The 17,019-nt window shown below is 31.5% G+C and overlaps 1 protein-coding gene across 2 annotated transcripts in view; it reads right to left on the bottom strand.

The window, feature by feature from the left end:
• LOC106460513 (glutamate receptor ionotropic, NMDA 2B-like) overlaps positions 1–17,019 on the bottom strand; it is an 84,715-nt gene that overhangs the window by 15,147 nt on the left and 52,549 nt on the right. For both annotated transcript variants that reach the window (XM_022387709.1, XM_022387712.1), the window contains 7 exons: positions 16,016–16,269; positions 13,002–13,185; positions 9,228–9,354; positions 8,403–8,623; positions 6,535–6,682; positions 4,619–4,802; positions 1,146–1,271 (listed from right to left, as the gene is read on the bottom strand). In XM_022387709.1, coding sequence (XP_022243417.1) covers positions 1,146–1,271; positions 4,619–4,802; positions 6,535–6,682; positions 8,403–8,623; positions 9,228–9,354; positions 13,002–13,185; positions 16,016–16,269 — 1,244 coding nt within the window. The remainder of the gene's footprint in view (positions 1–1,145; positions 1,272–4,618; positions 4,803–6,534; positions 6,683–8,402; positions 8,624–9,227; positions 9,355–13,001; positions 13,186–16,015; positions 16,270–17,019) is intronic.

Below are 17,019 nucleotides of genomic sequence, written 5' to 3' on the forward strand. Positions count from 1 at the left end.
TCATGATAAAACAAAGTTACTTTGATAATAGTGAAACACGTTTTTCTAACAATACAGTTGTTAAAGGTAAAAAACGTGAACACACACAGAAAGAAAACTTTTCTTAAGCTGTTATTTATCATATTTATCATTTGGTTTTATATGTGTTAGTGCATAATTCCATCACATAATTGGATTTGTGTTTATAGTTATGTCAGCAAACTGAGAAATCATACTTTAACAATTTTATACAAAAATATATCATTAAAATGGCATTTTTATTTTTTAATAATATAGACTACATGAAATGAATTTGGAATTCCAAGCAGTTATTTTTACCATGATGTTTCGATGAATGTTTTGAATCTTATCAAATAGAAACACTTATTTTAATCTAACATTGGAAGTTATATACGTTCAACAGAATATAGAAAACTACAAACATATCTACGTTTGTACCAGTATTATTTTAGCATCGTTGCCATAATATTTTAACGTGTGAAAGAGTTAGTCGTATTTTGTATGTTTAATGAGCTCACAATATATTTATAACTAGCTGGAGTACCCGTCCCCTGGACGTAAATTATGTAAATTCATGATTAATGAAAGGTTATCTTAGGACATGAAAAGTTGTTTCCTTTATATTTAATTGTAAAAAACGCAAAAATGGCCATAAAAACTGCAAAATACAAAACGTGAAACCGCGTGGATCCAATAAAACCTTCATGCCAAATTTGGTGAAGATCCATCAACAGGGGATGAAGTAGTGGTAAATAACACAAAAACAAAAATGCCTATAAAAACCGCAAAACGCAAAATGCAAAACTGAAAATTTGTTTTCATCTCTCCATGGACCTAATGAATTTCCATACCAAATTTGGTGAAGATCCGTCTACAGGGTGGAGGGAGTAGTAGTAAAAAAATCACAAAAACGGGCATAAAAACTGCAAAACGTAAAATGCAAAACTGAAAATTTATATGTCCCCCCTCATGGACCTAATGAACCTCCATACCAATTTTAGTGAAGATCCATCCATACCCTGCGAAGTAGTTACATGGACATACAACAGGCAACAGACAGTACTATTATATTTATATAGATTCATTATGAATATTTGAAATCGTATTTGGAGCCAACCATTTCATTCGTTTATCTAATCTCTTACCTCTTGGCGGCACTCCCTTCATGTCATATCCTGATGGACTCATCCATTCGAAGACAAAGATAAAAAATGCTGCTAATTGGATACTCACAAGTAAAATGAGCAACCACGATACGGTGTCAAAGGGCTCTGAAAGATAGACATCGTAAGACTCGAACAGAAAACAAGTAAAATAAAGAATATTGCTTACGATAGTAAAAAAAACATGTAAGGGTAAAAAACGTTTGGTAAATCAAGTTCAAATAAACTCGATGAAACCCTGGCCCATTCGACAGAAGATTTACTTATCTTCTTCAAGGATAAAGCATATACTGTCTTACATATAAATAAGTAAGTTATACAGTGTTGATGTGATGCATATACTCATCAAAACACTTGCTTTGAAAGGAAAGTGATAAAATGAAAACAATTTATAGAGTATAATTACCTTTAGGTTATTTGTTAGTAAAGTCATTCCATAATTTTTGTTCTATAAATAATGTATTTTCAAAATTTTTATAATAGAAAATTATGAACACGAATTAGTGGCTCATCTAATCGTACTCTTAAAACTTTAAATAATTTTCCCATATAATAAGGCTTGTCGAGTCTGTTTTTCATAATAACTTGCATGTTTACAGGTAGTACTAAAAGGTACACAAGAGTAATTAAAAATTCTCTGAAAGTAACTGATAAGCAGAACAGAATGTACAAATAGCATGATGAACGAAGATCGTTTCTCAAAAAAAGAGAGAAAGAACTGATACATTTTGATCATAAGAAAGTGCTAAGCCTGGGAACAGTTCATGATAACCATATTAATAATATGGACAATTCTTGATAATCAGAATATATCAGTAAGATGTACAATTCTTGATAATCAGAATATATAAGTAAGATGTACAATTCTTGATAATCAGAATATCTTTATAAGATGTGCAGTTCTCGATCATCAGAATATCTTAATAAGATGTACAGTTCTTGATAATAAGAATATCTTAATAAGATGTGCAATTCTTGATTATCAAAATATCTTAATAAGATGTACAATTCTTGATAATAAGAATATCTTAATAAGATGTACAATTCTTGATAATCAAAATATCTTAATAAGATGTACAATTCTTGATAATCAGAATATCTTAATAAGGTGAACATATATCTGGAATCAAGTTTAATATTAAATGGAAAATATCTTGGCTTCTTATAATAAATAGTTTTAGGGTTCTAATTTGTTATGGTTAGGTTTGACATGATTATTGATTGCAGGACAAAGTAGGTGTCGGTGATTAGTCTCAAACAAATGTGGGATCAATGAATCGTACTGACATTTTTTTTTCCAGTTAAAATAAAAAAAGGAGCAATTGCCCATGCTTGATAGAGTTTTTATATAACCTAGAAGCTTTTGACATATTCGAAACTATACTTTGTTTTGGCTCTTAGCAGAGCACCCGTGTTCGTCTATCATACTAAATGACACATTTTATAGATAGTTTCAATCGTACACGATAGTTCACTCTTTTCACTCATATCTTAACTTCTGGCACTTTCGTTTATATTCTCATTTACCAGAAAATAATAGTTATGATAATGTTCTATATCAAAAGATTTAAAACTGAGAAATCGTGAAAGAGTAGCGGAGAAAAATTATCTGTATTTGGAGGTACAGTTAAAATGAAAATAATTTATGGATAATGTTTTATGCTCAGACTTCAGTTACCTTTGTAATTGGAACGCCTATTAAATTTGACCAGAATCTGTTCTTATACTTTGACCGAACAATCAAGTAAAGCATTTAAATAGCTTTAACATATATGCTGTTATATTGCATAAAACATGATTTACATATCTTACACTTTCACATTTATACAGGAAATAACTGAATTTTGCTTTAATAGTTTCACCAAACCAACAAAATGTCGCACATATAAACTTAGCTAAAAGCATAGTTATAAAAAAAGATGAGGGAAGAGAATGAAACAAGCTAAGAGGTGAAGTTTCGGTTAGCTTAAGAACACCTCTTTATTGTCATGGTGAAAATATTCTGTAAAATTTCTTAACATGAAATTCACTGCTGTAATAACTTTGATTATTTCCTATTTAGTGTGCATATAAAAAAGATGTATAATATACTGATGTAATGTGTTTTGAATTGAAAATTGTTTCAGTAAATCAAATTGCTGTCAATACGTTCATCATAAACTCTTCTCAGAGCTCAATGGAAATTTATCTCTAATAAAATGAAGATTTAATGTTGATTTAAAGTATGCTGGTAGTTTAAGCATTTTAAATAGTACTAGCTTAAAATAGTTGCTCTCCACTATGGGGTTAAAAGACCTCTTCTCTGCTTACGGAGACCCCCAATGTACCGATAAAACTCTTCTATTATCCCTAAATACTTATGTTGCTACTTCATTGATGAAGAGGAGGGAGTACGTACCCTAAAAAAAACAAAAAACCTGAGTATATGTGCCAAGTCTGGTTCCGCTAACTTGTGAGAAGGAATGGACACATTTCTAAACATGGTGTCCCGCGGGATTCGAGGGGGAGCAGGTGCACAAAATATGATGGTATAATCGGGTTCAACGGCGACCCTGACAATCTACTTTCAGACCATCATCTGGTCTGTTTGACCTTCAGGGGGAGTTTTAGTCACACTTGGTAGAAAGCCTACGCCATATAGACAAGGTTACTCTATACCCGCCTGCCAAGTTTGGTCCTGCTAGCTCTATAACTGTGAAAGGAGTTACCTCGGCATGCATACAAAGCTACAAGCTAAATTTATATAGGATACATTGTAGATTGTTCGAGTTATTTCGCAAACAAGCATCTAGATTTTTAAGTAGCTACGTAACACATATTTTACATCAACCACACATTGTTAATTTGAAACGGATCGAATCCCAATCTAAGTAAATATATTGATCAAAGCTAGTACTGAATACAATGTGTATACCACATTACTTTCTAAAACAGCTGCTTATACAACAACTTTTTTATGTTTTTCTAACGTTTAAATTAACATTTTCGTTTGCAGTAAAATGCCCTACGAAACATTTTGCTCTTGCCAGTAGAGACAAACCATGGTGCTTAACTTAAGTACTTTTTTTCATTCGAACCATGCAACCAGATGTTCTCGTTTCTTTTTTTGTATTTGTTCACTGATTGACATTATATGGTAAAATGTGTCTTGAGTACTTTTTATTTAAAGAATTATTTTATAATTATTTTTGAGCTTTTCCAGCCTTTCCCTTTTACTTTGCCATTTAGGTAAAAAACTTAGTTATATTAATTCAGTTAGGGAGAGCCAAACCCTTACCACAACTAATCAGTGTAGATTGTAGACATATCTCTTTATGAGAAGTTTAGTTGCTATATAGGTTTAAGATCCTTAAGGTAGAATCTTCTTCCTAACTGCGGGGCTAAGTAAGATATCAGTTATATGTGAAAAATACTTATGTAGTAGAGTTTACATAATCTTAACAAAGGTTTCTCACCAAGAAATGCTTTGGGGGAAATAATTCCTGTGCGTTTGGCTACAGCAATGGTTATTCCGGTTTCTAGGAACGGCACAGTAAAGTCGACCGCCGTCTGCCGTTCCGAGTTGATCTTGATGCTAGTCACAACTACATCTGCCTTACCCAATAAAATTTCAGCTATCAGGCCGTTCCAGCTGCCATTCTAAATGTCGTAAAATAGTTTTCTAAGCGTTATCGGGATACAAGTTCCAGTTTAGCAGCAAATGGTACTAGATTTCTTTTAACTGGCTTTTTTCACTTTATAGTGAGAAAAAGTTTTCTTCGTTCATTTATAATTTAGTTTTTAGTTCTGATCTATTTACTTTTAACTTAATTTTGATCAGAAGTACTAATCTCAATTAACTAAAAAAAAAAAAGCAGTATTTCCTACACCAAGAAGTTGGCATTAACAGAAAGTGAAATATTTAAAAACAGAATGTAAAAATTATGGAACACATTAAACTTCAAGTAGATTTATCTAACTACTTTTTCTTCAAATACTTAGTTTAAGAATATGAAAATTAGAGTTTTAATTATGACCTATAATAAAAAGTTTATAAATTCCCTTCACGATTATCACCTAAAAAGACCTCACAATGCAACACTGCTTACTCGAAGCTGAACTTACACTGATTACTTACTATACGATACTGAACCTTATTCTGATTTCTTACTACACGATACTGAACCTTATTCTGATGTCTTACTATACGATACTGAACCTTGTACTAATTACTTACTACACGATACTGAACGTTGTACTAATTGCTTACTATACGATACTGAACCGTCTACTAATTACTTACTATATGATACTGAACCTTGTACTAATTACTTACTACACGATACTGAACCTTGTACTAATTACTTACTATACGATACTGAACCGTCTACTAATTACTTACTATACGATACTGAACCCTCAACTAATTACTTACTATACGATACTTAACCTTATTCTGATTACTTACTATACGATACTGAACCTTCTACTAATTACTTACTACACGATACTGAACCTTATTCTGATTACTGACTACACGATGTTGAACTTTACAGTGATTACTGTCTATAAGATACTAACCTTATACTCACTACTGACTATAAGATATTGAATCTTAAACTAATTATGGACTAAAAGATACATTACTGTCTACAGTCTTACACTGATCATTAGCTACTCGATTCTAAACTTCGCAGTTATTACTGACAACACGATACTGAACCCTATAGTTATTACTGACAACACGATACAGAACCTTATAGTTATTACTGACAACACGATACTGAACCTTATAGTTATTACTGACAACACGATACAGAACCCTATAGTTATTACTGACAACACGATACAGAACCTTATAGTTATTACTGACAACACGATACTGAACCTTATAGTTATTACTGACAACACGATACTGAACCCTATAGTTATTACTGACAACACGATACAGAACCTTATAGTTATTACTGACAACACGATACAGAACCCTATAGTTATTACTGACAACAAGATACAGAACCTTATAGTTATTACTGACAACACGATACGGAACCTTATAGTTATTATTTACAATACGACACTGAAGCTTATAACTGTTACTGACCACATTATACTGAACCTTGCAGAGATTACTAACTACAATATTTAAACTTTACCGTAACACGATACTTAACCTAACAGTGACTACTGTCTACTTAATACTTAAGCTTAAGATGAAAGTACTAAACATGGAACTAAAACAGTTTAAGAAATAAATGGTTATGAAACTAAGCGAATAATTTAATGATTGCTGGTCATGAAAATACAAGGAAAAATGCATTTTAAATTAAATGACTTATCTAAACATTTTCAAAACTTTATTATACAATAATACACAAAAATGTTTACTCACATCTAAAACACCCCAAGTCCCGTCAGTCACTCGAAACAAATCATATGTAAAACCTAGATCGGCGGCAAAGTTCTGGAGCAAGTCTATGCAGAATCCAGAACAACACTTAAAATACTTTGGGTCTTGGATCGCTTCAGACATATTAACCCTTGAAAAGGTCATATAAACAGAGATGTCAAAGCTGTTTAGAATTAACGCCATTTTTTATAAACAGATAAAATTTAAATAAATACTCTTTCTACTGCTTGGGTTGTCAAGATATGAGTTTTAAATCAACCACTATTATTCAGTTTTATCACTGCGTTGTAATTCATGATACTTGTTTTCAAAAAATGAAAACAAATTAGAGGTTCGACATACTGATTTCATTTCGTGATATATAAAATTCAAGAAACTACTTTGGAAAACAATTGTTGTGATAATAATGTTTGTTAATTTTAGCTCAAAGTTACACAATGTACTATATGCTCTCTGTCCACTGCGGGGAATGAGTCCCGGATTTTAGCGTTGTAAGTCCGTCAATTTACCACTGACTCACTAGGAGACATGATGATAATGAAAATTATTCTTCCAAAAATACATGCTTAAGCTAATATACGCAATAATACTAATTTCAGCCTTAAAAATTATTTTCCAAGTTATTTTGTCTTCAACAATTAACCTAAAAATGTTGCTTACAATACTGAGATACACTTAATGTGATAGTAACCTGCTTGCTACATTTGTTCACTCGACTGTTTCAATCGTGTGAACAGTGCAACCTTTCCTTATTATTAAGATCACACTAACATTTCAGTTGTTCACTTGACAGTTTTAAGCCTTGGAAAGATTACCTTATTTAGGCATATCTCAATAATATTCGAAGTTATTCCGATTATTCTCCATTTTTCTACTGGTAAAAAAAAAGTAAATATTTTCCATGATCTAACTTCTTATTTTTCAAAATTAGAAACATTTCAATGAATTACACATGTAGTATAGCAGCGCCCATTCGTTGACGAATATCTGGCGTTTCTTGACTTATTTTAGGTTTTGGAATGTTTAAGAAGCATAATATATCAATTTTATGATTATTAGAAAGTGAGTAATAAATAAAAACACTTCTGATTTTTATGGCATGCAGTAAAGTGAGTAAATATGTTTGTGTGTTAAGAGCAAAGCAGCACTGGGCTACTTACTGTGTCCACCGCATGAATCGAACCCCGGATTTCAGCGTTGTAAGTAAGCAAATTTACCGATGACCTATTAAGTGACGTACGTAAGTTAACATTACCATAATAAACAAACAACAGCAAAAAAAAACTATATTTATAGTACCAATAAGAATTTCTAAAATCCAGGAAACGTTCTTATGTTGTGAGTTTTTTGTTAGACAAATGAGGAAGATTAGAAGGTACTATTTGTTGAATGAGTGTTTGCTTGTTTTCCTGAACGATTCCTTATGCACACAGTGGTTCAGTCATAGCCGTCCCTAATTTTTAGCTGCGGACTAGCGGGAAGTCAACCATTCGGACGCACCCATTGTTTTAAGCGGATACTTTACCAAAAAAGCGAGATTGACTGTAACTTTATAACGCATTCTTAACTGAAAGTGCGAAGAGTGTTTGGTAATATGACATTTCGAACCTGAGACCCTCGGATCTCAGGTCCGACGGACACAAGCCTATGAAAAAAAGTGGAAAACATTTATTGATGTCAAAAAATTTTACCATGAAAATAATTTACTTGTTGTGAAAAAAAATACAAATTGTTAATACATATTTACATTTCTGGATTTTATAAAACTTGCTAATCTGTACAATGCATTTTTTTAAAAAAACAATTACTATCATTATTTTTATTATCTTAGTACTTGTTGCTTTCCTTACCCGATAAGTTCAGATTCAGAAACAACTCGACATCTGACGGATCTACTTGCTTTACATTCGCGAGTTTCATTATCCATAGGAAAAATATTCAAATATGGTGGTTCTTCCATAAATGTGATTTTTAAATTGAACTTTTCTGGTACTCCAGGTGGAGGTACCGGTGAGTCGCCTGGCCAAACGATATCTTTAATTTCCAGCTCATTCTCTGTCCAGGAACCGACCTGGTGGTAAAAAAAAATGGAAACTCGAATAGATTAATACAGCAACGTTTTTATAGTTATATAATTACAATGTAAGTATTAAACTAATACATAAAGAATCTATATATACGAGGGGTGTTCGGAAAGATTAGATATGGTGTTATCAATGTACTTGAATTTCATTCTTATTTTTAACTTTAAGTATGATATATGATTATTTGAAGTATCCGTATTAAGTCATATACCAAAATTCATTTGAGCATTTGTTTAAATGTATCACCCTCCAGGAATCGCATCTATATGCCCAGGAACGTAATTTTCAATGTTATTTATTAACTTTGCTACTATATGCGCAAAAAAACGAAGTTTGGCTATTAGACAAATATATTGTACTAGTAACAGAGCAATAATCTATGTCATTGCGAAACTATGTAATATAGGAATTCTTGCTATTATGAATGTATTTGTGTGTGTTTCAGACTATTTATAGACAACCAGATTAAAATACAAAAATGAGTTGATATTACATTCTTGCTTTTGATATTAAGTGACTGACATACCTTCATTCATGTAAACTGATTGGATATATCTTTTACGTCGAAAGTATCGATAAGTGTTAACATACCTTCTCCCATATATTTCTTCTGTTCAGGTTCAGAACTTCAAGTTGCACATGCTTCAGGGTGCCATCAGTATTAAAATGTATGTCAGATTGTCCCTGTCTCGTCTGAATGCTCACATTGCGAAGATACCTTTAAGAGGGAATAATATGCATAAATGTTGTCTAATTAGAAAGGTTTGCATTTTTGTAGTTAGGTGTTCAAGATACCCAAGGAAATGGGGACAAAAACAGAAATAATTCCAAAAAAAATGTTTGTGAAAACAAGAGTACGACGAATATGTACACGAACCACGAACGTCTGTAGCATATTTTTTGTTCGTTGAGTAATTTTGAAAAAACACAAAAACGAAAACAGTATACGTAAGTAAGCGCAGTATAACGGAGCAGGAGAAATAGTACAATCACTAACTTAATAAGGAATACTCACTAAGTGGATAGAAAATATATTTCAAAACATAAATACTAACACAAAGGTTTTTGACAAACCAGAAGAAAACCCTTCAAACAGAAATTTCAACAAAGATATTTATATTTTTTTTCCATTTAATTGCTATTTAGGTTTTGTTTATTGTTCATTTCTAGTAAATGTAAATATCGAAAAACAATAACAGATCATTTAAACAAGGTGAATGTTCTTATATCACTTGAGCAAAAACAGAAAGTTAGCAAAAATAACAAAATCAAATTATGTGGGTATAAAAAGTTGGGGGAGATAAAGTACCTCTCCTATTAAATGGGTATCATAAGTTGGGGGAGATAAAGTACTTCTCCTATTAAGTGGTTATCAAAGTTGGGGGAGATAAAGTACTTCTCCTATTAAGTGGGTATCAAAGTTGGGGAAATAAAGTACTTCTCCTATTAAGTGGGTATCAAAGTTGGGGAAATAAAATACTTCTCCTATTAAGTGGTTATCAAAAGTTGGGGAGATAAAGTACTTCTCCTATTAAGTGAGTATCAAAGTTGGGGGGAGATAAAGTACTTCTCCTATTAAGTGGTTATCAAAAGTTGGGGGGAGATAAAGTACTTCTCCTATTAAGTGGTTATCAAAAGTTGGGGGGAGATAAAGTACTTCCATTTGGTAATTTTACTCCAGGCTTACCTAAAAATATATGTGGAACTTAAAAATTTTACTGTTGAAGATGGAGTGCACTAATTGTCATATAATCGAGTCATAATATATCCTTTTTGTTCAAATTTTTCTTAGATCGCCAAATTTTAGACATATAATGTTACTTCGGATATACTTTAATAATTTACACTGGTTTTACTTAAGTTTAATATAAAACATATCCAAGATCACTCTTTAGTTCTTCACTTGGTTTATTGTGATGAGACTGATATTCCTGTTATCTACGTTGTAGGATAGCTAGTATTATGGCTATTCAAAGTGACACTTATGATTATCAAGTCAGCGTAGACTACCTAGAGAGAAGTTACATTTAGTCGACTAGTTCTTCAGGTTTAAGTTCAATAAATTTATGGGACGCGGTATAAGTTATTCAAGGAAGTCAATATACGCCATTAACCAGTTTGGGTAAAATATATAATGTCACTTGCAAACCAGGGATATAACTTGTAGAGATAATACATACATACATATTACAATACATACATAATTATTAATTTCGTGTTTCCTTGCAAATAGAATTTTCAAAGAAATGTATCCAACTCTGTATAAAAGAAGACTGAAATGTATTATGTTTATATCTTATATATTTTACCTGCTTATTATAGGTCAGATTAATAACAAAATATTTCTCTTCATTATTTACATTCTAAAATCACTATGAAACTTAATAATTGTGAACTTTACGTAAACAGTGGATGGCCATGTAATGTGATATCAGTAATGTAAAATTAAAATCAATGATGCAATATCACACCCATAACACTATACAGCATATTGCTTTACCAGTTTAGGTGTTAGAAACCATAAACCTACGTGGCTCGTAAAAGACTGCCATAAATAGCATCTGAACTGAGACTTAGTATATTGTTACACAGTTGTCAGCTCTATCGAGTGAGAGATTTCGTCGGAAGCGACATACAACAAATTAAGTGCAGCTGAAATGCTATTATATTCTCTTTTTTTAACTAGAAACTCTTATAGGATCATTAAATACTGTTAAAATAAGAATTATTACCAGTCTTACTGAGATTCAATTTCACACCTGTTGTCCATTAGATTGAACTATATTTTAACATTATTTTTAAACATTATCTAACAGCAAAAGTTGTATTCGTGGTATTCTCAGGTATATTGATATCCTAAAGATAAGTAAATGTTCTAAGAAGTTCAACAGACAATTAAGAAGGAGAATTTACAGTAGAATTTCACTATAAAGCCAAATGTTTCATTGAATAAAACAAGACAAGATTTAGATCAATACAGTTCAAAGCATGCTCTAATCTCAACACGTGTGTGAAATATATTGCCATATTTTCTTAACTAAACTAAAAAAAGAGAAAGATATATATTTTTTTTTATCAAATACCACAGACACAAGTGAGAAAAGCAGAAGTTTATAATTATACAAAGCCGTGGTGCATGCTATTACTTCCCAAGTATTAAGCCCCCCAGTGGCACAGCGGAATGTCTGCGGATTTACAGCACTAGAAACCGGGTTTGGATACCCATGGTGGGCAGACCACAGATAATCCATTGTGTAGCTTTGTGCAAACAAACAAACAAAAAACCTGAGTATTAAAATTAGCTATTTGTTAAACCAGCGTTCACAAATGCTGATTTTGATCATATACCTTAGCTGTTTGTTAAACCAGTGTTTACAAATGCTGATTTTCATAATATACCTTAGCTATTTGTTAAACCAGCGTTCACAAATGTTGATTTTGATAGAATACCTCAGCTGTTTGTTAAAACAGCGTTCACAAATGTTGATTTTGATAATATACCTTAGCTGTTTGTTAAATCAGTGTTCACAAATGCTGAGTTTGATAATATACCTTAGCTGTTTGTTAAACCAGCATTCACTAACGCTAATTTTGATAATATACCTTAGCTGTTTGTTAAACCAGCGTTCACAAATGCTGATTTTGTTAATATACATTAGCTGTTTGTTTAACCAGCGTTCACAAATGCTAATTTTGATAATATACCTTAGCTGTTTGTTAAAACAGCGTTCACAAATGCTGATTATGATAATATACCTTAGCTATTCTTCTATTGCAAAATAACCACATTTCTTAACAATAGCTCTTTGTTTACATAAAGGTTCACTGGAAATCGGAAATAACCTTACTAAATAAAGAAATGAGTTAAGTGTTATTACAGAATTGTGTGTTGAGTTCACTGTGAAATGTGCGACAACTACCCTTACTAAATAAAGAAATGAGTTAAGTGTTATTACCGAATTGTGTGTTGAGTTCACTGTGAAATGTGTGATAACTACCTTTTAGAGAAACACTTCTAAAAAATATATTGGTGACTATACAAGCTACTTATGCAGCTAAAGTGTAAAGGACAACGTTTCGAAGGTCGAATGGCGGAAGACTTTCGAATCGTCGTTCTCTACACTAGAGCTGCATAAGTAGGTTGTATAGTCACCAATATCGTTTCTACAAGCTGCCGCCCTTTTTACAGTCAACTCAATATGAATATTCTGCCTAAACTACCTATCAAAGAAACTGTGTGTTGTTGAGGTTCACATCATTGCTGTTTTACCATTAAGTGTTGTTGACTGCTAGTGTAGTAATGGACGCATCTTTTGTTAGAAGTGTGCTTTGTTTTACTTACCGCCAGCTAACTACGGTACTGACCTGAAAAACAAATCTCCGCGATTCCAACTGGTGTCCCCAGATCCATTACACTGTAGGTTGTGAGAGAGAATTTCATTATGGTTATAATGGTCGTTTACATAGAGTTCCAAGCCGTGAAAAAATATTGATACCGCTCGTTCTATTTCATCTTCCAACTTATTTGTGCTGGCATTGAAGTGGATCGCTAGATGTGGCAGTAAAAAAACATTCCAATTGAATACCAAAACCCGAAACCTGGAGCTATAACTTATGTTACATGTTATTCCTGTTGAGGGTTTGGCTCTTTTTAAAGACACATTTCTAAAAGTAATCTACATTCATTTATAAAATACAAAGTAAGACAAAATAATATTTTGTCTAACACCATTTGTTATTTTTTCTGCAGCTTTTTTATTTTCAAGAGAAAATTATGGAAAATGTTGTAAAACGCTATCCGTAATCGCAGATTCATGCTTAAACAAACTATTTACCATAGGAAACTTGATTTCAAGCTGTTAACAACAACAGAAAAGAAAATAAGTAAAGTTTCTTTTTGATACGTGTAGTTTTTAATTAATGGCATCTTATCAGAAACGTGCTAACTGAATATACATATTAATTCTGTACACAGAGTTTCATAAAGAATTGAGGAATAATCAACTTTATGATCAACTAATTATAACCGATTCTTTCAAAATAGCATAACTCCAGCTGTTTGTTGTAGATTTCGAGAACCGTAGAAATTTTCTTTCAGCATAATGTAGCCAAAATTTGTTAAAGTTGCTACTGATATAAGTTTCCAGTATTTTGGAGTGTTATACCATGTATGCCCATGTAATTTGGGAGTTTTCAATATTTTAAGGATATTATATATATGAATTATAGAGAGCACCTTAAGAATGTATTTTAATCAACATATAGTAAAACTGTATGTTGTAAGGTTGAATATTTCAAGTACATTTATTTATTCGAAGGAATGCTTTCATATTTTTTCATCATAACATCTTAAAACTGAAACCCTAAAGCTTTCATTATTTCCAGTAATTTACAACATATTTCAATTACTCGTGTTAAAAATAAAAATGTAAGTCGTAAGTTTCAAGTATTCGAAATATGCTGAAACTAGAAAAAAATAAAATCTAGAGGTGGGTGCTCTAAAAAGTGTCCTAATTGCCGATAGTACGTCTGAAGGCTTATAACACTAAAAATCGGGTTTCGATACCTGTGATGGGGACAGCGCAGATAGCTTACCAACAAACAAAACATGCAAAAGACAAACATTTGCAGTGTATAAAAATAACATTTAAAACTTTTCCTTATATGTCTTATTTCATTACCCATAAAGTCCTTTTTGAAATGCTATATCTATACAATTACAGTTTATTGTTAAAATTATATTTTGCTCTTCTAACCTAACTGGTGAGTTTCAATATTGAGCAAAAAGTTTCATGGACCATGTATTATGGGATGTAAAAGATTTGAAAAGCTATGTTAACACAATTCTGATTTGAACTCTGTAAAGTACTGACGAAGAAAAGTTTGATATTCCCAAATAAATGAGGAGATATTAGAGACTTTTGTAATTCATCAGCCAAGGTGTTCTACAGGAGCAATTTTACACATTATCTTCATATTAAACTTCGATTTCGCGAAGTTATAGTCAATTATATGGATATTCGAAATATGATAAGTAGCTTGTCATTGTTTATCTCACCAAAATTACAATGGAAATTGAAGAAATGGAAACAGTATCAAAACTTGTCCTCTCGATAGTGAAATGATCTCCAGAAAAACACATTATTTTTGTACAGTGCTTCATTACTATGAAATAAAAGTATTTCATCTGTGTTGAGAGGTTTATGTGTGTGGTGGGGGGAGGATATAATAGCTTAAATATATGCGAGTTTACTTTTTGGAAGAGGGGTGGAGGAGAGAGTTGTAGTTGACTACTTCAGTCAAGTATCAGTTCACGGTGCAAACGAGGCAGTCTTGAAATAATAGTGTTTGAACCTTTATATAAAGAAAAATCAATAACAGGTTCCGGATCTGAGATCTAGAGATATCCGGTAGGCATTAAGCATTGCTGTTAAATAAGCAACAAGTATAATAAAAAAAATCTTTATAAAGTCAAGTAAGGATCAATATATACGTAACCTAGCTAGCTATAGTAATAATGAAAATTTTAATGCTACAAAAGTATTGAAACAAGGAAGTCATAACTACAAAAAACGAGTTACTTAAAATAAAAATAAAAATATATCTACTTTGGCTCAGACTAGCATAATTACAGTGATTTGCCAAAGTAGAGATAATTTTGAAAAAATAATTAAATGTTTCAATACTTTTGTAGCATGAAAACTTTCTATATTACTATGGTTAGCTAGGTTATGTATATATCGATCCCTACTTATCTTTATGAAACTATTATTATTTTTATTATACTTGTTTGTTTTCATTTTACTAGTTATATTTTTGTGAACCAGCAGTTCCAATCGTTGGGTGCGCGTATACCAGATTTGATTTTATTACTCATCCGGATCTCTATCAACCTACCCTTAAAGTATCGCATCGCGCGTTTTACAATATATACTAGTATCCTTTTCGGTACAAGAAAGGAATCATTGGGATCCCAGATGGAAGAGTTCTTTGCAAGAATTAGAGCAATAAGATTCATCATTTTTTTCTGTACGCTTGTCTGGAAAAGTCACTTACTCAGATGAAAATCCATTTAAATAGTTAAATTTTGATTCACTCTATAACACGTATATAACGATTTAAGCAGCTTTGTAACTATAATAAGCTTTAGTTGTGCTCAGTGAACACTGTGAAATAATCTTTGTTAATATTCAGACCTTTCAAAGGTGGTTTGTTTCATAACGATCCCTACCATTAAGTAATAATGAAAGTTATTTTAATAAGCTTACTGTTTATAATTGCTGAAGATAAAAGAATGAAAAATAACACGTACAAGATAATGTTACATTTTCGAGCAGTGAGAGTAACACAATAACTGTATAAGAGTAAAAGTGCCTTACCTAACATGCCAAGTGGGAACTCGCTAGGGGCAGAGTGCACAGTTCCCGATCCGACAGATAACTGAGTGGCAATCCATATGTAGTTTTTCCCTGTGATTCCTAAATCATTGGCTGCTCCCATTATGTCAATTCCTTCCTCCTTGGTAACATAGAGAAGGATTACTCGCGTGTCACCATTTTTTAAAAGCTCTAGTTCAGTTCGTATTTCTTCCCTGGTTTTTCCTTTCAGCACGAATATGTCAAGAATATTAAATCTATGAATATTTAAAAGGAATAATTTATTTAAAGCTAATATTTGAAGTAAAAAGAAGTTATTTAAGTTAGTGATAATTTTGAGTGTCATAGAAACGCTATAACACTTAATCATTACTTGAAATATAATAATTAATTTAATATTAAATTCTTTAAACGAAGAACAATGATTAAGTTTAAAACATTTGCTTAAATTACAGATAATATGCAAATTAGAAGAAAATATTGAAACTAGTGATATTATTTGAAGGAAAAATATGTTATTTAAATTGATGACTAATTATTATCTCCTATAAAAATCAATAAGCTATACATTCTAATGTAGCTGAATATTTATAGAGATTGTCTTGAAATAATTCACCCAAATTTGGTTAAATTTTTCTTTTAAAGTCTTGATATATTACAATTCGAAAGTCTTTCATAAAGCATAGAACGCATACGCTTAAAAACTAGTTAAAAACCAAAAAGTTTGTTCCATTGCAAAAATGTATTGTGAGAATAATGTGAATAAGCCTAGTTTGGGAACATTTAGCTTAGTTGTTAAAATAAACCTAACAGAACACATTGTTAATTTTAATCAATAATCTCTACCGCATTATCTTAAGCAACATAACACTTGCTATTTACTTATATCTAACTTCGATTTTAATAAAAATAGTTTGCTAATAAAAGTGAAACGTTTTGCATATGTCATCAGCCATTAACGATGAGAAGTATATATATATATATATATATATATATATATAATTAAA

Source organism: Limulus polyphemus, unplaced genomic scaffold, assembly GCF_000517525.1.
Source record: "Limulus polyphemus unplaced genomic scaffold, Limulus_polyphemus-2.1.2 Scaffold34, whole genome shotgun sequence".
Classification (NCBI taxonomy): Eukaryota; Metazoa; Arthropoda; class Merostomata; order Xiphosura; family Limulidae; genus Limulus; species Limulus polyphemus.